Consider the following 23,578-nt stretch of genomic DNA (forward strand, 5'->3'; position numbering starts at 1 on the left):
ACTCATAATTCAAGTAGGATTTAATCAAAGTGTGTCTTTCTATATATGTTTGTATGTGATTGGCTGTCCAGGTGTTGGTGAGTGAGGGAAAAGAGCCGCCGTGCTTCCTCCAGCTCTTCCAGGGAGGTTTGATTATCCACAAGGGCAGCAGAGAAGACAGCGCCAACAACACAGGTAAAAACAAAACGTTTTTTTTTTTTTTTTTTTTTTTTTTTCTTCAGTGACGCAGTGTAATACCAAATGGCGAGTAGGGACTTGTTGAACACTTTTTAATTTTCAATGTCAAATAAACACTAAATTATTGTGGCATTAACGCTTCTCACCATGTCTGGGTCCCCTCTCCAGATGGCTGGAGGTTGTTCTGTGTTCGTGGTGAGGCAGAGGTGGAGGCCTCACTGGTGGAGGTAGATTGCCAGCGTGCCAGCCTGCGCTCTCGTGCTAGCCTGGTGCTTCTTAGCGCTCAGAAAGGCATTCTCTACTTGTGGCACGGCTGTAAAGCACATACCGGTGCCAGGCAGGTGGCCAAAAGAGCTGTGGACAAACTAACCCGGAGGTAAGGAGTATAGGCAGATGGATAATTAGATGATGTGTAGTGGAAGGACATATGTGGACCAACAGTTTATGTGCGTTTGTGTCGTCAAGGTGTCCCTCAGAGTTAGGTCTGAGCAGCACCAGCAGCGTGACAGTTGAGGAGGTGGAGGAAGGATCTGAACCTGCAGAGTTCATTAAGGCTCTGGGCCCGCAGGACAAGAAGGCCTACGACTGTATGCTGCAAGGTGGGTCCTCACATTCACATAGTCAAAACCACTTCCCAAATTTTCAGCAAGAAATGGAGAGAAAGTTCTTTATTGACTGCTTGTATTCAGTGTGTGAGCAGATATGTAAAGAGGTGTGTGTGTGTGTGTGTGTGTGTGTGTGTGTGTGTGTGTGTGTGTGTGTGTGTGTGTGTGTTGTCTCCAGATCCAGGGAAGTACAACTACACACCCCGGCTGTTCTGGCTGAGCGCCAGCTCCGGGATGTTCGAAGGGGAGGAGCAGCTGTGTCCAGCCAGGGTGATGGAGGGAGTCATGGCGATGCCATTCCTGCAGGAGAACCTCTACTCCGCACAACAGCCAGGTACCACACACAACTGTAGCAATGTTCTGATGCTTTCTATAAAACTAAACTGGAGTATAGATCAATGTAAAACTATTTCTGATATGTTATCCTAGAATAAGGTTACATTGCCAGTTGGATCAACTCTCAAATAGAAAAGTATCTGTATCTCCTATTTACCTATTTATTGATTTAATTAAAAAAATACTTCTCTTTGTTAGGCTAGTTGTCAGTGACTGTAGTGTAAAATCTCATAGTTTGAAGCTTCCTTGTGAGTCATTCATCTAAAGAATTTGCACATTTTAGAGATACATCATGAAAAATACAGTGTCTGTGCTGAGTTACCCTTAATCTAAATCAGAGATATTTAGTAAAAAAAGAGAGTCTAGGCAGGTTTCTCAACTTGCGTGCACACAAAGAAACACAGCACAAGGGCGCCTTGGTAGCTCACCTGGTAGAGCGGGTGCCCATATATAGAGGTTTACTCCTCGACTCAGCGACCGTGGGTTCGACTCCAATCTGCGGCATTCTGCTGCATGTCGTTCCCCCTCTCTCTCCCCTTTCAAGTCTAAGCTGTCCTGTAGAAATTAAGGCCTGAAATGGCCAAAAAATAATCTTAAAAAAGAAATACGACACAAAAATTACAAAAACATTAAGTTACGCATTGTTCCCTGTTTGGACCTTGTACTGATGAGAACTTACCAATGAGATGCTGGTGTTTGAAATACTTTGACACAGGCTTCTCTGTTAGATATCTAAGTGCTCCGCTGTCTTACTTCTCCAGCCCTGTTCCTGCTGGATAACCGTATGGAGGTGTACCTGTGGCAGGGCTGGCAGCCTGAAGACACACAGTGTACTGGCTCAGCAAAGATGCGCTGGAACAACGAGAGGAAGTGTGCCATGGAGACCGTGCTGCAGTACTGCAAAGGTCAGTCTGTGTACACTAACTGATTAGGACATTTGTACCAGCCAAACACTTACCTAAGTAGTCTTCAAAAAACACTGCTATTTCTTTTTTTATGCCATCAGTATTTTGAGCACACATTACTTACCCCCTATACAGTAGATAACCTAAATCTGAATACATCTTCTACACTGTGGTGTGATTTACAGAGAAGAACCCTCGGCGCCCCCCTCTGGCATATCTGGTCCTGGCAGGCTGTGAACCCCTCACCTTCACCAACATCTTCCCATACTGGGAGAACGACACCAGTATCACTTCAAAGGTGCTGGAATACTTAATTCTTTTCTCATTGTGACGTCTCAGTTTTTACTACTCGGTGTTGGGGTTAGTAGTGTTGTCCCAGTATCACAGCTAAAGGAGACAGGAGACTGCTGAGCTCCATGTAGGTGACACTAGAAAGAATCCAAATCATCTCACTTAACCAGATCGGTTCAGATAAAGTGTCACCTCCCAGGTATGTCTATTTAAAGCTGGCATGCAGAATCACGTGTAGGGTAAAGCCAGTGAAGACAAAAAAAAGTGGAGAGTAGAACTTCTACAGAGAAACGCAGCAAAACAGAGTTTTTAAATGAAAAGTAAGTAAAGTTGAAATCAGTCAATGGTTGAAATGCCTAATTTGTTGTCTCTGTTAAAGTCACCGTTTTGGATTGAAACCACTGTCACCAGTTTACTCCAAAGCGCTGTATTCCTTCCTGCAGGAATGATCCATTTGCACATATTTTGATATTATTTAAATCTGTGATGTAAGATGCTTAAACAAAAATAGAGGAATGGAAACTAGAATAGTTCAGTTTTGCATTTGTTTACCTACTGTAAATTCTATGTGTACACAGACGGAGAGCTCCAAGAACAAGGTGATATTAGTAAAGGAGGCGCTGTCTCAGCTCAGTAAGCTGCAGTACTCCATCGAGGAGCTGACCAGCAAACCACTACCAGAGGGAGTGGACCCTCTACGCCTGGAGGATTACCTGTCTGACCAGGACTTCAAGGTAGGGCACTCGGCTGCTCTCAAATAGGATCGTAAGGCTCAAAGTTAATGTATTGTTGGATCAAATTATTTCCTTGCCGTTACAGTAATTATTTCCAGTGTGTGAGAATTTTGTCTGAGTATAAGCCAAGTGACAGAAGACAAAAAGACATTTTCAAAATGATATTCAAACCAAACGCGTCATTAATAAGCGAAAATAACATGTCATACATGTTTGTATTGACCATATGCATGTTACAGCAAATATACATGTACACCGGTTTTATAGCACTTGGCCCACCTGGACCACAAGTTTTTCACCTACTGTATTTGTTATTGTATTAGGCCTCATGTAACACTGGTTGTCCTCTTTCATTGATGTTTTGCAGACACTTCTTGAGATGAGCCGAGTTGAGTTCAACGCTCTGCCAAACTGGAAGCAAAAGAATCTGAAGAAAAGCAAAGGCCTGTTTTAAAACAAATCTGCCCCTTCTTTTATATTCTCAGCAGCTTTTCGTACATGTTTTGATTCCAAGAAGAAAATGATATCCTCATTTTGTAAGGATAAAGAAAAGCATCTGTACAATTTTGTTTAAATGTTGATCTATTTTTTAATAACAGTGCCATTTTTTATGTTTTCCTGTGTCACTGAAATATTTTAGCCAATCATTATGTGCAATTGTTAATCTTTTTTTGATGGCAAGATGTTTTCCTTGTATGGTAAAAAAAGTTACCCTCACATTATAAATATGTAATATACCATAAATGAATGTGTTTTTATGTCTGACACCAGATGGTGTCAATATGTGTGTGAGAATGTGTTTGTATGAAAATTGCCTGTGGTTTCAAAAGTGAGGGGAGTTAATCATTGATTTTTATATTTGACGGAAAAAGCCAGCTCTGTGTAATTAAATTGTTCAGCAAAAGTGTCTCCACTTAGAGGTTGACAAAGAAAAGAAGCAAAACAAGTCAAAGTTCAGAGAACAATCCCTATAATTTGTTTTTGTTTGTTGCGCGTTAAAAAGAAAGGTGATGAATTGTATTTTAGACGTGTGACTCGTACATTTGTAACAGCAATTCCGTTTTTATTCTTTTTTTTTTTGTAGATATGTGTATGGTTGTGGGTGTGACCAAAGTGAACTCCAAAATCCCAAAAGAAGTTGAAACATGAAACATTATTTCTGACTTTGCAACCATCACATTGATGCGACTGACTGTTCAGCATCACTGAAACTGATCCATAATTATTTTTGTTATGTTTGGTACTGAATACTTCCTGGTTCTCATGAATAACTGCCTGTGTGCCAGTGATGGCATCCCTCTGATCAACTGGTTGTTAGGGACCAAATCTCATCTTTTTTGTCTTGTTATACATCTTTTTTTTGTATGTGTGAGTGTGTAAATGTGCAACTTTAAAAGTATTAAGTATGTGTGGGTATGTAAGAGAGAGCAACTGTGCAGTATAAGCTGCCTTTATAGCTGTAGCTGACACCACAAATGTATACTGCCACTGTGATGTAACGGTATGTAAACCATATCGTTAACATGACTGCCTGTGATGTCTGAAGTAGGAAAATCTCTGCATGATGTAAACTAAAATATTTTGCTTTTTTTTTTGTGATACATAAGATCAGCATTATATGTGGAGACAGCTTCCAGGCCAGCTTTTATTTCATGGCACATAACAGTAAACATTGGTGTTAGGGAAATTAGATATTAATGCTCAAGATTCCCTTTTAAATAAAGTATTTTTAAAAATGTTTGATTCTGATCGTCTTTGAAACAGCAGAAGCATGTGCTAGCTCTTAAAAAGATGATCTACAGGTCTTTCCACTGAAGGCATGTCGAAGACACACAGGTGCAGATCATTAAATTAACAATGGCTAACTACAAGCGGAGCCATTGTTAAGTGTTATTAGTAACACCTGTGTTTTCCCTGTTATGCCGGGGTCTGTCTGCTGGGAAAAAGGCCCGCTGGGATCAATATTACAACAGCTACCCAGTGCAAGAAGTTGTTGCAGTAATAATACAACATGATACTTCTTTGGAATAACTTAAGACACATTCATTTATTTTATTGGTGTGTTTTTTTTCTGCTGTTTTTAAGATGGAAAAGTCTGTGAAATCTGCCAGTGGAACAGTAAAGCACAACATAGCCACTACCACTAACATCTTTCTATGGCTTCTTCATGGCAGGCGTTTTGACTTGTTATACAGCAGGAAAAGCACAGGTGGCACTTATAACATAAAAAAAAAAAAGCTTTAACAGTGGGCACAATACCAGAGCCCTGGAAACGGTCCAGCTGTGTTGAACACAGCCAGTATTAATGTTATCGTTAGTTAACTCTGTGTCAGACAGGTCCAAATGTACCACTGTGAGAACATGGCTGCTGGTGTTGCATATACAATTTTTCTTTGGTTAGAATTTAGAAAACGCTTAAAAGGCTATCATGTTAGAAACCCATTTTATTAAAATGACTCAAGCAGTTATAATCACTAGGCCTTTTTCCACGTATTATTGTACTCAGAAGGATTTTAAAAAGTTTAGTTTATTAAAGCATTGTCTTTTTTGTTAAGATAATTTTTTGGGCAATTTTAGGCCTTTATTGACTAGGCCTGATGTCCTAGCTGAAGAAATGAAAGGGGATAGAGGGGGGAATGACATGCAGCAAAGGGTTGCAGGTCGGAGTAAACCTCTACATATGGGCGCCCCTCTGAGCTATCCGGGCACCCAACACTATGTAACTTTTAGCCCTACAGGTTGTCTCATTGGAACTACAAGTCGCGCTACCCGACGCGAGTTGTACCGAGTTTAGCTGCAGCTAAAAGTTACTTTTTGTTACTTTAATAAAAAAATGAAAGCATGCAATACATTTTTCGGCCACCTGGGTGCAGCGAAAACAAGTTGTAAATTTAGTGTTAAACACACAGACATGATATTAGCTTGTTAATAAGTTGAGTTGAAAATTTTTTATATTAATGAACGTCCGTTACATTCAAGCCACTGCCAAATTAATTGCTAAAAAGCTAATTAAGCTCCACACAACTCTTTCTGTATTTCTCAGTATTGCTGTGTTAAGAAGATTGCGTCGTCCGGTGACTTTCCCGCGCAGAAGCTCGAGTGAAGATAATGACCTGAGTCCATCATGTTTTCTAAACCTCCGTGTCCTCCTAAACTGCGGAGGGATGGGGGCGCGTGCGCGATCCATAGGCGCGATCACGTAAAGGCTTGTATCATGTGGATACGCCGACATTGTTGTCATTACTTAGAATTCCTCATGGGGGCGACAGAAATTAACAGTTGCATAGTACGCACCCATTATATGTAAGTCATATTCAGTCTACTCTTAGCTGTATTTTTGGTTTTCACCAACTTCTGAGGGAAATATTAAAGATATTCTAATACTAAACGGTTCAAAACCGTGTCTGGAAATATGTCGAACGTTCGCAGCTAACCTAAGATATAACCAAAGATATAGCTAGCTAAGTAGCTAGCGGTTAGCTGCTAACTGCCGTTTGGTGCTGGGCAGGTAGCAGATGGTGGGTTTTAGAGTTGTTTTGTTGATAACATACAACACTAGGAAAATGGTATAAACCAATACAGTAAAGTTGTGGGCTGGAAAAACAAAACCATGAGTTAAAAGATGCTTCATAGATCTAAGGGGAACTAGAAGTTCCTGTGATATTTTCTGTGGGTTTTTCATTGTCGCTAGAAGCAACCCCATCTACAAATAGTTGCTTTAACATTTTATTTATTTAGCTAAGTTAACAGTTAAATTATATTTTTACTAACATGTAACGTTAAGTCTAAATGCTGATTCAAAGCCTCCACACTGCCCTGAATAAAATTATGGGAACTGATGGATCCTTTATTCATTTGTTGTCCTATAACTAGAATAACATAGCCTATATAAAAATAGGTAAATACATACATTCATTGGAATCAGCCTATAAAATATTCACTTAATGTTGGTGTTTCTTTTTAATTATAGAATAACTTCCCCTCTAGGTTGTTAAAACTTTTAACAAATTCCCAGAAAAAGTAAGATTTAAAAGAAATGACCTTAGTATCCTAAATATCTAACTTTGTGCTGCTGTGTAGTGAGGAAGTTTTCTGAGGACCTCCTGAAGCCTACAGTAATGCTTCTTTCCAAGCTTATGCATGAGGTAATAAAAACAGTTATAGTGCCATGTCACATTTTTATATTTAACCACCAGGGGGCGTTGTCTGTCCAACCATTAGGCCTATGTTCTGTAAATCTCTCTTTTTTAATCTGTGCAGCCTTTTGTGTCATACATAATCAATAAGTGATGAGTAGAAAATGGAACATTTAAAGCAAACAAAAAAACCCTTGAAATAGTTTCTGGAGGTCTTTGTAAATGTCTCGAACATTGTGTCAAAAACATTCATGAATATTTGTTATGTTCTGCCTGACTCATAGCTTTGATGCAGCACATCGGTGCATTACACACCCGGGGTTACTGACATACTGTAAACAAACCGTTATGTAAAGTACATAAATCTTCAAACATAAACTAGCTCTACATCTCTTATAGATCACCCTGTCACATTGATGCCAACAAACATGCAGCAGCAAAGTTATTTCCACAGCAGATGGCAGGAGGCAGCCGTTGCTTCGTTGAACAGCGATTGGGCGGCTGGTTTTGTTTTATTTATTATTTACTCTGTCCTGCGAGCATTAATCACCTGCATCGCTCTGCCTTCTGGCTCAGGTGCCACAGCTGCCCACAATGTGGCTGACATGCAGGCAAACAATGAAGCTGCTTATACAAGGCAGATTAGCTTGAGTAATAACACGCTGGATATGAGATGATGGAGCTGAATGGGCAGTTCTGGAAGGGGAAATAGTCTCGCGCTTTGATCAGGATCCAAATTTTTATCAAGCATGGGCCTGAAAAAGTCATAAACTCAGCCTAAACTCATTCTTAAGCAATTTTTTATGAAATAAATCCAATTAAAAAAAACAAGATTTTCTCATTTACCATTCTACAAAAGTGGCACAAACTAGCCTATATATTTTACGTCACCAGTGCACTGCAACAGTACACTGTTTTATGTTTTTCCCTGCCTAAATATTATAAATGCAACTCAACAGAAGAAGTTAGAAGAAGTTATAGGCTGCATTTTCCAAATAAAGTGGCTCATGGTGTACATTGTTGTCAGGTTCACTAAAGTTAAACAGCTTTCAGTGTTAACAGACAGATTAAAGCAATAGTTTGACATTTTGGTTTTTTTGACTTTATTGAACTCTCCGTGACAAAGCAAAGCAATTTTTTTCAAGATGTCAAACAATTTTTTTTTTTAAATGGTGAATTAGGGGGGGACTTCTGCAAATGTTGCTAATGTATTGGACACAACCATTACAACATGGCACACCCTGTGTGTTTACCACATTTGACTCTAGGCAGTACTAGCCTGGACTTTTTTCGTTGTTTCTTGCATTTTACCTCAGCAATTGTTAAACTTAGCCAAAACTGTCATTGCCAACCTCTTTGGTAAGTAGGAGCCTTCTTTGTGCTGATTTCATAACTTTTCAAAAGACAAAAATAGTACCAGTGTAATTTGATGTTTTTGTGTGTGTTTATTATTTTTTATGTAGAAAACATCAACAAAACAGCAGGTTAACAAAGGAAAAAATATTTAATAAAGGCCACATCCAAATGAGATATTTTAGGAGAATTGATTGCCTCAGACAGAGCCAATCAATTCCCCTACTTTTGTAGGAGCCTTCTTTCACTGAAATATGTTTATTAGCTGGAGCAGCAGAGAGGAACCTGGCTTTGAAGTTGACAAGAGAGTCCTTCAGATTCTTATAAATCACAAAGCAATACTGCCTGGCTTGCTTGGAAAGAAAACAAAAGTCTTGATTTTATGTGGGATATCCAAGGCCTTGAAAAATTCATTGTTCGCTCTGAGTGCAGCAGCCAATATTGAACCGAAAAAAAAACCCTGCAATAACCTTGGATGTCTGTGTATTCGTAAGGTGTGTACAGAATCAGTAGGAATAAAGGTGATAATGTTGCTAATCAATTTTGTTCTCTGGCTTTCTTCCCAGCAGCACTCTGGCTATAGATTCCTGCTGCTGAGATGAATTGCCAACTTCTCTGAGACTGCTTCTGAGCTACAGTGGGATTAACTCTCTGAGCTGTGCACTTCAGAATATGTACTGATCCAGCAGGTATGATTCACATCAGAGGTACCTAGGTTTACCTTCTGATTATGTTATTTATGGCAAGCTAAATATTGTTTTTCTATCTTTGTATTTCATTGCTTTTGCCTTAAAGGTCCCATGACATGGTGCTCTTTGGATGCTTTTTTATATAGGCCTCAGTGGTCCCCTATTACTGTATCTAAAGTCTCTTTCCCAAAATTCAGCCTTGGTGCAGAATTACAGCCACTAGAGCCAGTCCCACAATGAGCTTTCTTTAGTTTGTGCCATTTCTGTGTCTGTAGCTATTGAGGAGGAGAGAGGGGGGGCAAGGTGGAGGGTGGGGGTGTGGCCTTGACCAACTGCCACTTTACTGGTTTGAAAGCCATGATGAAGGCAGAGCAGGATACTCAGGGCTCGGTTTACACCTATCTAGCCACTTGGGGGACCATAGGCAGGCTGGGGGAACTCATATTAATGTTAAAAAACCTCATAAAGTGACATTTTCATGCCATGGGAACTTTAAATCAACACATCACTTGATTTTACATTTACTGTATTGAGGCTGGTGCTGTTTCTGATCATTGTCCTATAAATCCACGTCCATATTCACAAAGTATTTTATCTAAACATCAGCAGTCCTAAATAGTTCCTGAATAATAGTTTTCTTTTGTGTGATAAAATAATCTCAAATCAAAGGTCCATACTGCATCTCACCTCTACAACTGTGTTATATAACATACTAATTATATACAGTATGTACTATATACAGTACTAATTGTCAGTTTTAGCAATTAGTATACTGAAGTGCCAACAAACAGTACCATATCATTTTATGCTAAGAGGAAATGGCAAAAAGTTGGATGTCAATCAAACTGCAACTTTGGAAAATGTTTTTCCTAAGATTCAATATCTATGTTTTAGTTATCCATGAAACTCCACCACCCACTTTCTCCTATGTTTCCTTTGTGCATTGCATTGTGGGAGAATAATGTAGTATGCATCAACAGCACTCAAAAATCAAACGTATTCAGTATGCATACTGTGTGCTTTGAGTATACTTTATTTTGTGTCTTTTTCTTCCAGTGTGAACACACTAAATCCTTAAAACCTGCTTAGTATGTAATATGGATTTGGGACACACCGCATGAGTGGCTAAAAGTTAGCTCAAGTGACACAAATGGTCACAGAACAAATAACTGCGGTTGAAAGCTCTGACAAAGCTAGTACATGGCCCTTTGAGTTGAGATTTTTTCACTCATGCTGTTTCCAATCCAACAGCCTACCAATGTGTATTTCCAGGGGACTAAAAACAAGGAGGCTGGAGCTGCAAGTCATCCCCAAATGAGATGGAGGATTCCCCAAAACTAATGGTGCGTTGAGGCTGTCCTTCCCCTTTGAGGTGGGTGTAGACTAGTTTTTCAACATGACCTTGGATTTGAAAAAAATCCATTTTTAAAAGCTTGATGTCAATAGATTTTAAAAGAAAAAAATGACTACAGATGCAGCTTTTAGTGCTAAATGTTATTTAATGTACTCTTAAATGCAACAGGTAATATCTTTAGAAAAGTCTTTACATTATATTATTACATCATTTTTTTATTTTATTATGTAATTATTATTAGAACTATACTTGATCCCTAATGGACAAATGTGTGAATAGAAGAGTTTTAGGCATTTTGACTGAGGAAGGAAAAGCACAGATTAACGATGGCTCTGTTCTGTTCAATTGTCTCAGTAAGTCATTGCAATACAACACCAGGAGCCCGAAACTGAAGCAGCTAAATGGAATTCAGCCATCATTCATTTCATTATGTATACCTGTGCTGTCCCTACTGTGACATATCTAAATATAACCCTAAAAAAAGAAGTCTTTTGGGAGGTGATCTTGTTGTAAGGGAATTTAAATGAAAAATGAAAATGAGATCAAACAAGCAAACACTTGTGTAGCACACGTTTTGGATTAGGAGAGCTGCTCCCACTGAGCCAACTGCTGAAGTGAGCATTTATATTGTCTGTGTAGTGTCAGACGGTATTTCCAGGCAGCAGATGGTGACAGTTTGCCCACTTAACTCCAGCACGACACATTCGAACACACATATACACACTCGCACACCTCAGTTACAACAAACAAACACAAACAGATTCATATCCTTCCAATTCCTACACCGCCCTCTGACAAAAGCAGGTAGTGTACACCATATGCATGCATAAACACACACATGCACGTACGCAGACACGCACACACACACACACACACACACACACATCTCCCAGTGACAAAAGCCTGCCTGTATCGACCATGACATCAGTCCTGTTTCCTGCGGATGAGAGGGGAACTGCGGATGACAGATTGATTGAAAGATCTTCCTCCCTCTCGCATCCATCATTTCAGCCTGTTTATCATCTTCTTGCTGTTCAATCCATCTGCTGGAAAGAGAGCGAAACCCATTTAGGCCAGCCCTGACCATCAAGTCACCAAGAGGGGTTTTTAGACTACATACAGCAGTGGATCTGGCATAACTACTCTCACAGAAGACAAGAGGACCACAATTTGTTCTGCTGAAATGAATCCAAAGTAACATTTGCTCGACCTTGTCTTTCTGAATATCCAGGTAGCAGACCTCCATCTTTGTGGCAGTTGAGCTGCTTGATAATCTAAAGTCAAAGTTCTGTACCTGATTGAGGTTCGGAGAAACCCAAAATGTAATCTTAAAACATGAAGGGATTAATCTAAACTCCATGTCTCAGTTTATGGTGTGGGAAATTCAGATTTTTAATCCATTCATCTTGCCAATATGCTTTGCAATTACAAGCATTCAATTAATGGAAGGTGAAGAAAAACTGCAATGTATGTAGGGGTGGGTAGGGGCGAAAGATCAATACAGCATAGTATCGGGATATTTTCCGTGGCTTTACTGTATCAATACACGGACGCCAGGTATCGATCTTTTGTTATATAAATTGTACATGAGAATTTAACTTTTCGGTATTAGAAAAATAATTTTCAGTCCACTAGATGGTGCAGTTGAGTGTTTTATGGTGAGGTCAGCAGGGGTTATCGTCTGGTACCGTCAGCGTGCACGAGGAAGTTGGTAAAATAAAGATGGTGCAAAATATCACAATGTTGCATGTTTAAAATAGTAATAATATCGTATTGTGACATAAGTATCGTGATGATATCATATCGTATTGTTGGGCCTCTAGTGATTCCCACCCCTAAATGTATGTACAACATATGTTTGTGTGAGGCAGTTACACCTGCTGTAAAACTTTGGCTTATTTGTCTCTTCTGTTATGTGTGCTCTGTTGTTGCACAGTGCACCAAACACCATAATAAACAGTTGAGCAGATCAACTCACAGATGGACTTTTTCGAGATGTTAGGAATGAAACGCCTACACAGCATCCTTGTGGGCAAACAAACACAAAGTGACTCATTAGTCAAAATTCAAACTAAATGCATAAATCTTTTGCGTTGAGAACAGTGCACCCTATAACACAGATATTCGCACTATCACAATAAAGTACATTCTGCTCTCAAAAATATTTGTTTTCTTTATCCAGCCGGCAAAGCAAACTACTAAGTTACAATCATGACCATCTGTATTGGCTCTGATTGATGCCATGCATCACCAAGGTGCTCAGACAGCTTGGAAAGCATTAAACTGTTGACAGCCCAAAAGCCCTCTAGAATATCTTCACCGTGAAGTAAACATTTTTTGGGATGTTGACGGCACTTACCCAGAGAAAGTCACATAGAGCAAAATAAACTAAGACTTCTAGTTGACTGATAGGGACACACCCTTTAGAAAGTAATGCCTGGGTCAAAGCTGTAGAGCACCCTTATCCACAAGGATATGTCGGTCATTAAACAAGGCCATGATAAAGTGTTCAGTAAGAGCTTAGAGCAAAATGTGTAAAAAGCAAAAAAATACTGCAGAAAGGTTTTTAAAGATAACCGTACTGGTTGATTGGTAAGAAATACATGTCAATGTGGTCTCCTGATGAAAATATCATTTGTTAAATAAACAGCTGATAGTATTTTATGCTTTTGGAAAAAACATAAAAGAAAGAAATATGACTCATTTCTAACGGCAGACTTTTTTCTGAAAACCTGTGAATATAGAATTAATTTTTGTTTACAGAAGATTAAGTAGACAGAGAACAGAGATTGACTCACCAAGAGTTTTTTGCAGATGTTGATTTCTGTACCAACCTTTGATGGACTTTTCATGTAGCACCATCATTAAGTTAAACTTACTATGTCTAATACTTTGTTTTATGACCAAATACCTGGATGGCTTAATGACATAAAATATAATAATCCTTAAACCTCTTATGCAAATCCCGATTATCAGAACCAACCGCCTCAGTATTGTAGGTCTGATGTGTGTTGTTACAGACAACAACGTCATAGTTGGTGTAATTGCTTTGCAGATCTCTGGAAGCAGACTGAAACTTGCAATTTGCTGTATGTGTCTTTCGGGACTTTAGCATGAGACAGCTTTGTTATTGAACCATCATTTCAGACTCAGCCAACCTTGTTCTGTCTGTACTTATTACAGCCAGTGAGCTTTTTAGTGCTTGCCGTCTAATCCTTGCTAAGCCCATCGGGTTCTTTGGCACCTGCTAAATGGGGTTGTCCACTGTTTGATGTGGAGTGATCTTCTCTGCGGCAGAGGAAACTGAATTAGGTCTGCAAGGGTCCCTGCCGTCGTTTTCTCCTCTTTTCTTCCTCACCTCCAGTCTCCACATAATACCTCCTCTCTTGTTTTTTACATGAATTGATCTGCTCCAAAATGGAACTTCCACCTTTGTCTCAGTGACTAATAGCAAGAATCTGAGCAAACTGTGTAGCAAGTACTAAATGTCTAAGATGACAAAATTATTCTTTCTGGATCTATCACTTTCTGCTCCCTCCTTCTGCCTAATTTGTCTCTTTTGTGTCTCCTGCAGTTTTCATCCTCAAATTGCACCTTCTTTACTGTTGCAGTGGATTATCTATCAAACTTCTGCAAGACATTTTGTAATTTCTTATATAACTGTACCAAATAGAAACATGATTTCTCTATAACTGACAAAAAAATAAGGATTTTTGTGTTTGTTTTTGGATAAAAAAAAATCTGACCAGTGTATGGCTCAGTTATTTTATATTGTAAGTATTGATCAATACTAACAGTACGAAAAATCCAAAGGTCATTACTGCAGGTTAAATCCTGTTAACCTACAGGATTTGGGCTGATCATTTTACCAGATTGGTAATCATCTTGCAGGATATTTTAAGGACCTTTAAGGAATCTTGTAGGAATTTTAAGTTTCTGCTCTGAATTTGCTGCAGGAATTCTGGAGGATTTATTCTGCATGGACTTTGCTTTGATAGAACAGTATCAAAATAAACAGGGACACTACTCATACTTGCACCTGCATGATTACTTTTAATGATTTTCATCATTAAATAAAACATTTTAGTTTGACATTTTGGAAAAAAGTTAGAAAGTTAGATGATAACACCAATGCCACTGCCATGTTTGTACATTAAATATGAAGCTACAGCGAGCAGCCAGTTCTCTTAAATGTGTATAAAGACTGGAAACAGCTGGCCTGGTTCTGTTCTCCTACCAGCACCTTCAGAGCTCACTAATTAACACGTCATATTGTTTGTTTAATCCGTATAAAAACCAAAGTGTAATAACAATTCACCATTTTATGGGAGTTATGTGCAGGACTATTTATTATATTATACCATAACACGGTATCACTGATTAATAATATTAGACTCTATAGTTATTATTGTACAGACAATACATTGCACAATCTGTTAACCTTGTAGCATTAAAGTTGGAACCCATTTCAAACCTTGGTTCCACAATTTCATTTATCATGGAAAACACAAATCTCGTTTGTATTGAAACCCTTCAAATCCAATTCCTTTCAACCTCTCCAAAAAACAATCTGCAGCTGAGGGTTTGATGGGAGGGTTCATACTGTACCTAGACTTCATCAAGGTCAGTTCACCAATGACACACAGTCCAACACTGAGGAAAAGGGGGAAAAGGAGAAGGAGTAGTGTGTGTGTATTAAAGCTGTCACAGTGTGTATTTGTTAGAGTGAGGCAGACATATTTCCCTAGATCAGGTATTCGCCCCACAGTATCTGGCAAGGTTCTATTTTATTTTTATTTTTTATCACAGTTGCAGCAGTCTTCAAAATCATTTATTTCTACAGTATATGTGCCGCCTGTGGTTTTATACAAACTCATTCTTCTACGCAGATGCTGTGAAATTGCTTTTATAGGTATGTTTACCTTTGCCTGTAACGCTGCATTGCACACACACACACATACACACAAGTACACACATACATACATATACACATACATATACTTATCAATCTGTATGTTTGCAGCTGGCTTTCAGTGTCACTGCAGGTGTTTTGCAGTGCAGCAGCTCTGTATGAGTATCATTTTCAAAACGCTTTTTTCTTTTTCTCTTATTTTCCTTCCACATCCTCTCTACCCCACTGTTTATTCCCTTCATGTCTACCTTTTCATTGTCCCCCCCTCTCTCTTTCTCTCTATCTCTCTCTCTCAATATGTCAGCCTACATTCTTCTCCCTCCCTCCCCTCCATCATGCTCCTCTTCTCCATCTCTTTTGAATCTTCAACAATCAGCAGCAGTAGAAAGGCTATTTTCCAGATTAGGGATGCACTGATTGTGAAATTCTGCACTGATATAAAATAACAATTTGGTCGCTAGCAATGTTTTTTAAATATTTCTTTATTTTGTTATTTATTCCCTCTTTTGTGCCAGGGAAACAAATAAATCGTCATTATACTGTCTTTGAATGAGCACATATCCAATCATACAAATTTATGAAACAACCTTTAATATAACCTTCTTTCAAATGAAGATTCTTTTTTTTATATAAACAACTGCTTCAAAAGCCTTTTTAGCTACTATACAATTACCTACCAAATGAGAAGAATGTATCAGTACTTGCATAGCCCAACAAGAACATTCTTTTTGTGAAACATAAATGAAGTGTAAATATTAAAGTGATTAGAAAAGCAAGAATAACAAATTGATGAATACAAACATAAATAGTGCTTTCTTTCACCTCTTGGCACCTGTTGCCCTCTTAAATTCATGCAAGAGTTGTGCCAGTGGCTTCTTCTCCGAATCAGCAGCTGGGTATGCTTCCTACTCTTGTCTGAGTTAGACCGCAAATAACCATCATTTAGCCAGCCAAAAATTGACGCGACCCAACAGATTAACATCCGCCACTGCCATCCGCGAATCTCATCGTCTTTTGCGAGACTGATGGCAGTCAAGTCATGTTCAGCCGATAAATTGTTGCTTCCATATTCCAGATGTATGCCAACACCGGCATTAGTAATTCAGAGTCAGAGGTGCTGAGGTGTACGCCTTAAATCACAGATGAGACCAAATGTGGGTAATGCAAAGTTGATTGATTTCCCCATTGTAAGAAGGTATCTGTGATCTTTATCACACAGGATCCCCTGAGATACTGAACCTTTGTCGATTATTTGATTTAGAGTTAAAACCTGCTCTCTAGTTGTTTTACATGGTTTCCCTTAACAGGCTTTTACCATTTGTAAAATGCATTTGCAGTGTCACAGGCCATAAACGTGAAAATAGTTGCAATCTAATTGCAGGCTTCTTTTGCAGTACAGATAACAGTGCTATTAAAAATGATGGTGACTGTGTAATTGTGATGAATGCTGCGTGTCAGTGTGTAGAACTGATGGAAACACTAGCCTCTGTGCAAATTGACCAGCTAACCCTCCTCACTGGGCCCTGAGGAAGTAATGAACTCAAGTAGCTGACTCTATTCCCCAGCATGTGTCAGCGCACACACGTAGCATGCACTGTCACAAAGGATTTATACATTACATGATCACTGTGCTTACATCGTGGAGGCACTCGTGCAGTTTCACTTGACATGCACATGTGCAGAGACACTCTTTCCAAAGTAAAAATGAATACCCTTCGTCTTCACATATCTGCAGAGCAGAGCAGACAACACAAACTTTAATTTCATGACATCAAAGAGCCGTCTCTTCCTCTCACCCCCCAACCGTCTGTTTATTTGCTCTGCTGAATTTCATTTTTTCTCAGGAGAGTTATTTTCTGTGAGCAGCATGATGTCTTGCCTCTCACGACTGTGCTAATGTTGTTTGTAAGGCCAACGTGTGTTTAAGTAGAAACTGTGACTGTCCAGAAGATGATTTAGATTTTTCATTATTTGCTTTCTGCTTAATATCTATAAATGTCAAAGGAGATTTGTTTTGGCAGGATCCTCTGTTGTTTTATATGTCGGAGTGATGTAATAAATGTAATACAACATCAGCAATTTTCCAAGAGAAACTCAATTTCAGCAGCAGCAGAAGGGTTTCTCTGTGGTGCTCACTATAGCTGCATTTTCTTTCTTTTTTTTATCACGTCTCACCTCAGTGCAGTCCATTAAAAGCATTTGCTATCAAGGGAATTTATTGCGGGCAAAACCACCATGATCCCTCCATTTCCACCCGCTAGAACGTGTTACCCATAATGGCACCCTTACGCTCTGACATGTTTGTAAAATAATCTGTACCTTGGCGTTATGAGCAAAACCGTTTTCCTGCTGTTTTACAGCTTCCCTGATGATTTCTGTTCCTGCTGCTAGGTGCATTTCTTGTGTGTCCCCGACCCGTCTAAGGACATGACCCTGAGGTCATCCTGTAATGCCACCGCAGCATTTTCATGCACAGAAAAGAAGCCCAATGTGTGTGTTTGTTGTGATCAGTTTGGTTTACTTTGATGGATGGGATGCAGGATTTAAAATAAGCTGTCGGTCCTTTTAAGTGGTGAAACCACAGTTCTGCAATTCATTACCAGTACTAGCCATTCATAAAGCCATATAAGACTTTCAACATTAAAGTGCTCATATTATGCTTTTTGGCTTTTTTCATTTCTTTTATTGTTATTTATCTTTTTTGTGCATGTTATAGGTTTACAAAGTGAAAAAGCCCAAAATCCACCCCAAAGGGACTTACCATCTCCAACAGAAAACACTGTTCACTAACTGCTCCAAACAGCTCTATTGTAGTCCAGCCTTTACTTCCGTGACAAACGTGCAGCACTTTGTAACACACGTTATAATGCTCACCGAGCTGCTAGCGTGGCACGCCCTCATACTCTGCTTCTAAATGGCTAGTTGTCTTTACCTAGCTACTGTGCATGTGTGAATCCCAACAAAGATGGAATAGAAGTGAGATGCCTCACTAGGTAGCTCAAAAGAGGAGCGGCAGCAATGTGCAGTACATCAAAAAGATGGTGTTTTTTGAAAATTAAACCATGTAAACCTATTCTGGTACAACCTCCAAATACAACTATGAACCTGAAAATTAGCATAATGTGAGCACTTTAAATTAAGCTAACTTATTACTGGCTCTAGCTTTATATTTCACAGACATTTATCAGTTAACTGAGTACCTAATATGTACCCTAAATCTGAATCTTAACAGTTAGCCATGTGTGGCTTGGCTTTCTGTGATACATAAAAAATAATCACCTTTCCAAAAAATAATCACCTTTCCAATGCTTTTTTTCAACGTACACTTTGTTGTAGTCTAGTTTCACGTTAAATACCCTCAGTAGGACATCTGGCTTTAAAATCTCCTCAAGCAATAGATCAAATGTGCATTAATGGGAGATTTAATTCATTTACACAGTAAAAATGTCTCTCTCATTGACACAGTAAAAATGTCTCTCTCATTAACTAATATGTCATATTTTCCATCTGTATAAACAGAGCCGATCCAATAAATGTCACCTGCTCATGTGTGAAATGCTGTCATGCTGGATTTCACTGACAGCTTTCATGGACACCTCATCCCCTGTGGTTAGCCACTGATCCAGCCATGGGAGGTTCAGTCCTCCCACAACACACACACACACACACACACACACACACACACACACACACACACACACATACACACACACACACTATGAAATACACAAAACACACTTCACTGAACACTTCACCTCCTGTGTGGTTCTCCACTGAGGCTCCTTCTATCCTGCCCATGCTGAGATGCTCACGCTCACATGCATGCACACACACGCACGCACGCACACACACACACACACACACACACACACACACACACACACACAGGCAAGGAAACGTTCTTAGCACTCATACAACTGGACACATGCTGCACCTACAACACATACACTCCCATACAGACATTGACACACAATAGAGAAGGGCTCCTACATTCACACAACACACTCTCCTGTTTAAAAATACATGCACTTTTGGCTTACACTCCTGGGACTCTGCAGATAAACTACAGAAGCTCCGTAGACTCCAAGGAGGGATGGTTGGAGTTTTAAAGAAATACACCACATTTTAAAGGGATTGGCCCATTTTCTCTGCTTCATTTACACAGTAAAAATGTCTCTCTCATTGACACAGTAAAAATGTCTCTCTCATTAACTAATATGTCATATTTTCCATCTGTATAAACAGAGCCGATCCAATAAATGTCACCTGCTCATGTGTGAAATGCTGTCATGCTGGATTTCACTGACAGCTTTCATGACGTTTCATGGAGAGAGAGGACAGAGACAATCAGTCATGCATGTGTCCCCTGGTAGCTAAAATTGCACTTTTAGCCATGCCTGAAGCTCTGGTGATGGCAGTGTTGGTCGGTCGGTTGGATGGTCAGTCAGTCACTTGGGTCCAGACTAAAATATCTCAACAACTGTTGAATGGACTGCCATGGAATTGTGTAAAGACATTCATAGGGATGAAACTATTACTGACTTTGGTGATCCCCTGACTTTTGATGTAGCGCCAACATCAGATCAAAATTTAGATTTGTCAAATGAAACTAATGATGTTCCCATCAGCCTCAGCTGTACTTTGTGCCTAATGTTAATTAGCAAATGTTAGCATGCTAACAGGCTGACCCAATATATGACTTTTCCTCTTGCGTTGGTTGTCATTGCAATATCTCGACAACTATTAGATGCATTGCCATGACATCTGGTACGGATGTTGACGTCTGTACCAAACTTCGATTCCCCGACTTTTCATCTTGATGCCATCATCATGTCAATTTTTTGCAACACATTCTCACGCCTATCGCGTAAAATACGGACGCTTGGGCGTGTGCCTTTGCCGTTGTTATCTAAACGCACTTGGTTGGGACTAACTTCCGGGGGTGCTCACGCTACCTGTGCGACCCATGAGCAGCTTGTTTGTTTGTTTGTATGTTGTATGTTTTCTTTTATCAAACATTTTTGATCACCACCTTAAATTCAGTGTTAATACTGAGGCTATCGTGACAAAGGGGCAACAGAGAATTCACTTTCTCAGGAAACTGAAATCCTTTTCTGTCAGGCCAGTCATTCTCTGTCCCCTCAAAAAAAACTTGGTTTAATCCTTTAAATTGATCCACACAGGCGGTGTCTTCACGTGGTACATTATCTGACGTGTGCGTGACGTGGTGTCAGGGCTGGCTTGATGGACCCATACATGAACAGTAACATGGGCAGAATGTCAGAGCCATATGGTGGAAATGAAGGAGCTGATTAATAGCTTGGATGTGTGAGCGTTTTTTTTTTGTCTAATCTACTCAGTGAGAAAGCATGCAGCGTGTGTGTTGGTCTGTGTGTCCCTGTGGATACTGAATGGCAGTATATGTGTGTTGACATGAATGTGTGTGTGTGTGTGTGTGTGTGTGTGTGTGTGTGTGTCATGTGCCTACCAGATGGAGCTCTTGACAGTGAACTGTATCGGGGGGGCGACATTGAAATGATGTCACTCAGTCCTCTTCCTGTCTCCCCCTAATTAAATAAACTCTCTCCCTGTCTACCTCTACCTCGCTCTCTCACTCTATCTCACTCTAATTCCATCCGATCCGGATCCCCTTGCGTACATTGCAGGGGCATGTGGTGTGTGTGTGTGTGGGGGGGGGGGTGCAGGGGGTTAAACATGCGGATAAGACAGCGGGTGCAGTAAATTCATGGCCTTTCCTGTTTGATAAATGACTCTGTCAGCCTCTCGAAGGGCAGCAGCCCTCCACCGACCCTCAAGGTGCCCTTCCACACATTCAGCTGCGACTATGAGAGTCAAAACCACAAGTGCAATGAACTTAATGAACAAATATGCAGCTGGTGTCTCTGGGGAGCACACTTAACACATTTCTTTGTGTCCCGCAGTGCAGTGCATCCACCTTTAGTGGGGTTGGCCGCAGAGAGAATCAAACCTCTAAAAGGGTTCAGCTTATGCTGACTTATCCAAAGCAAGAGCAATGAGTAGGCAGAAGCGGCTGTTGCAGAGAGTAAACCTATGACCACCCAGAATTAATAACAATGCTTCATTGTGAAAACTTGTCCTGGATGCATTATTCAGTGGTTAGGCTAATGTATTTTAAGATGAGATAATAACATTTCTAAAAAGGGTTTTCATCAGCCTGAAACTGTAATTGTGCTTCTCCTTAAATACAGTGTGCAGAGGAGCAATCCGCCACACCTGCCAATATGGCAACAAGGCCTTGTGCAGTCCTATGTGTCAAGAAAGCTGTTGGTTGATTAAACTTCTGTCTGGAGGCAGGATCTAGGTTACCTTGCATGGCAGCTGGATTCTCGCAATATCACACGAAAAACCCTTTTGTCAGGCCTCAAGTAATGAGTTTGTGTCTGAACTACCAGCTAACCAAACCAATCAGCGTCTGTTGAGGAGCTACTGGCAGCTATGGGCACGGTTAAGGTGTGTGTGACGTCTGCGACTTTTTGTTCAAAACACCAATGGCGGACGTGATAGATGGATGGTTCATTCAATCACCTGCTAGGTATGTTTTGAAAGTGCCCCCCCTTGTCCAAACAGTTTCCAATGACGGCTTCTCAGACAGTTCTGTGAAACAAACCATCTGGTGCGTTGAGTTACGTTCTCGGTAGAAAGAAGAAGAAAAAATGATTACAAGTTTTAGTGCAAGTGTAAAGAAACAGCCACGTAAACGCTCCAAATGACCCCCACGCACATTCTCCTACAGCAGCCCAAAAAAAATAGGCATAAAGCAATTAAACCTTCAGTTTATATTTATATCTTGAACTTGCACCCTATCAATTTAGAAAGGTGTTCGTTGTTGAGGAGATGGTGGTCATTTATTACATTACATATCATTTAGCTGACACTTTTATCCAAAGCGACTAACAATTGCTATTCAGAGGTCTCACGCCTCTGGAGCAACTAGGGGTTAAGTGTCTTGCTCAGGGACACATTGGTTGGGAATTAAACCTGGGTCTCCCACACCAAAGGCATGCATCATATCCACTGCGCCATCACCTTGTTTTACTGCAAATAAAATGACACTGGTGGTGAAATGTTGGTGTATGTTTTGAACTTATGCTGAAGTCACAGCCTTTTCCTCTTTTCCCTAAAAAACTACTGACATTAGAGAGACAAGTTCTTATATTCAATTACTGAATAATTAGTCGGTTCTTCTACTGGACTGCTCAGCAAAAAAAAATGCTTTCATTTCAAAAACATAATTAAAGAACGTGTTTTCACTTATGACATTTGGGAATGAGATTCTAATCAAAGTCATCGAACTGCCCAACTCTTTAATATTGACTTTTTACAACCACTACAGAAAAAGAACAGATTGGATTTTCAAAGCAATTTTCAAGTGCTCCATAAAAGAGTGTGAGCGGATCATATTTAATGGCTCACTCTGGGGGCACTGGGGCGCTTCCATTAGGGTTAGACATTGTGTGACAGCGGGGGAATTGAAAGTTGGTTTTGAGTAGGCGGGTGGGATGTGACTCCCTGTGCTGGAGAGGGATGAGTGGCGCCGTTTGATAGAGTTTGGTCAAAGTGGACCGGTAGAGTTGAGCTTTACGGTTATGAAAGCAGCTCTGAAATGGAAGCGTGTGGGTGCCAAGTGCCTTGTCGAACACTCGCTTATCTAATTGCATGTTGCCAAGTAGGAAAAATTAGCTTAGTGCATATGTGTGTGAGTTCCAGGCCTATTGGAATCCCATCATTTGAAATCCATGTTATGTGTGTTTTGTGGTTACCAGAGCAAGCTCAGACATTTGTTGTCACATGCTTTGAGAATGTAATTAGACAATTTATTAATGTAGTTACAGTACCTGTGTGTGTGTGTGTGTGTGTGTGTGTGTGTGTGTGTGTGTGTGTGTGTGTGTGTGTGTGTGTGTGTGTGTTTGTGTGTGTGTGTGTGTGTGTGTGGGCTTCCACATCTGTGAAGATTACAGTTTTTGCCAATTGCTTAGTATTACACATTTATCAAAACTTAAACTCAAGATGTGCATGACTATAAGCACAATGTCAGCCTCACACT

General features: G+C 39.9%; 1 protein-coding gene and 1 long non-coding RNA gene across 4 annotated transcripts in view; both read left to right on the forward strand.

Moving 5' to 3' along the window:
- The window catches only part of svild (supervillin d), a 48,040-nt gene extending 43,252 nt beyond the window's left edge, over window positions 1-4,788 (forward strand). The window contains exons 23-30 of the mRNA XM_028567887.1: window positions 72-174; window positions 346-553; window positions 643-776; window positions 961-1,116; window positions 1,880-2,023; window positions 2,209-2,321; window positions 2,893-3,048; window positions 3,416-4,788. Coding sequence (XP_028423688.1) covers window positions 72-174; window positions 346-553; window positions 643-776; window positions 961-1,116; window positions 1,880-2,023; window positions 2,209-2,321; window positions 2,893-3,048; window positions 3,416-3,502 — 1,101 coding nt within the window. The 3' untranslated portion in view covers window positions 3,503-4,788. The remainder of the gene's footprint in view (window positions 1-71; window positions 175-345; window positions 554-642; window positions 777-960; window positions 1,117-1,879; window positions 2,024-2,208; window positions 2,322-2,892; window positions 3,049-3,415) is intronic.
- A 4,321-nt stretch (window positions 4,789-9,109) lies between these two features.
- LOC114548701 (uncharacterized) overlaps window positions 9,110-23,578 on the forward strand; it is a 37,353-nt gene continuing 22,884 nt past the window's right edge. For 2 of the 3 annotated variants that reach the window (XR_003691391.1, XR_003691390.1), the window contains exons 1-2: window positions 9,110-9,226; window positions 10,499-10,598. This is a non-coding gene — a long non-coding RNA (uncharacterized LOC114548701). Of the gene's footprint in view, window positions 9,227-10,477; window positions 10,599-23,578 lie in introns of all 3 variants that reach the window. The other variant, XR_003691392.1, reaches the window with a different exon arrangement.

The sequence above is a fragment of the Perca flavescens genome, chromosome 21 (assembly GCF_004354835.1).
Source record: "Perca flavescens isolate YP-PL-M2 chromosome 21, PFLA_1.0, whole genome shotgun sequence".
NCBI lineage: Eukaryota > Metazoa > Chordata > Actinopteri > Perciformes > Percidae > Perca > Perca flavescens.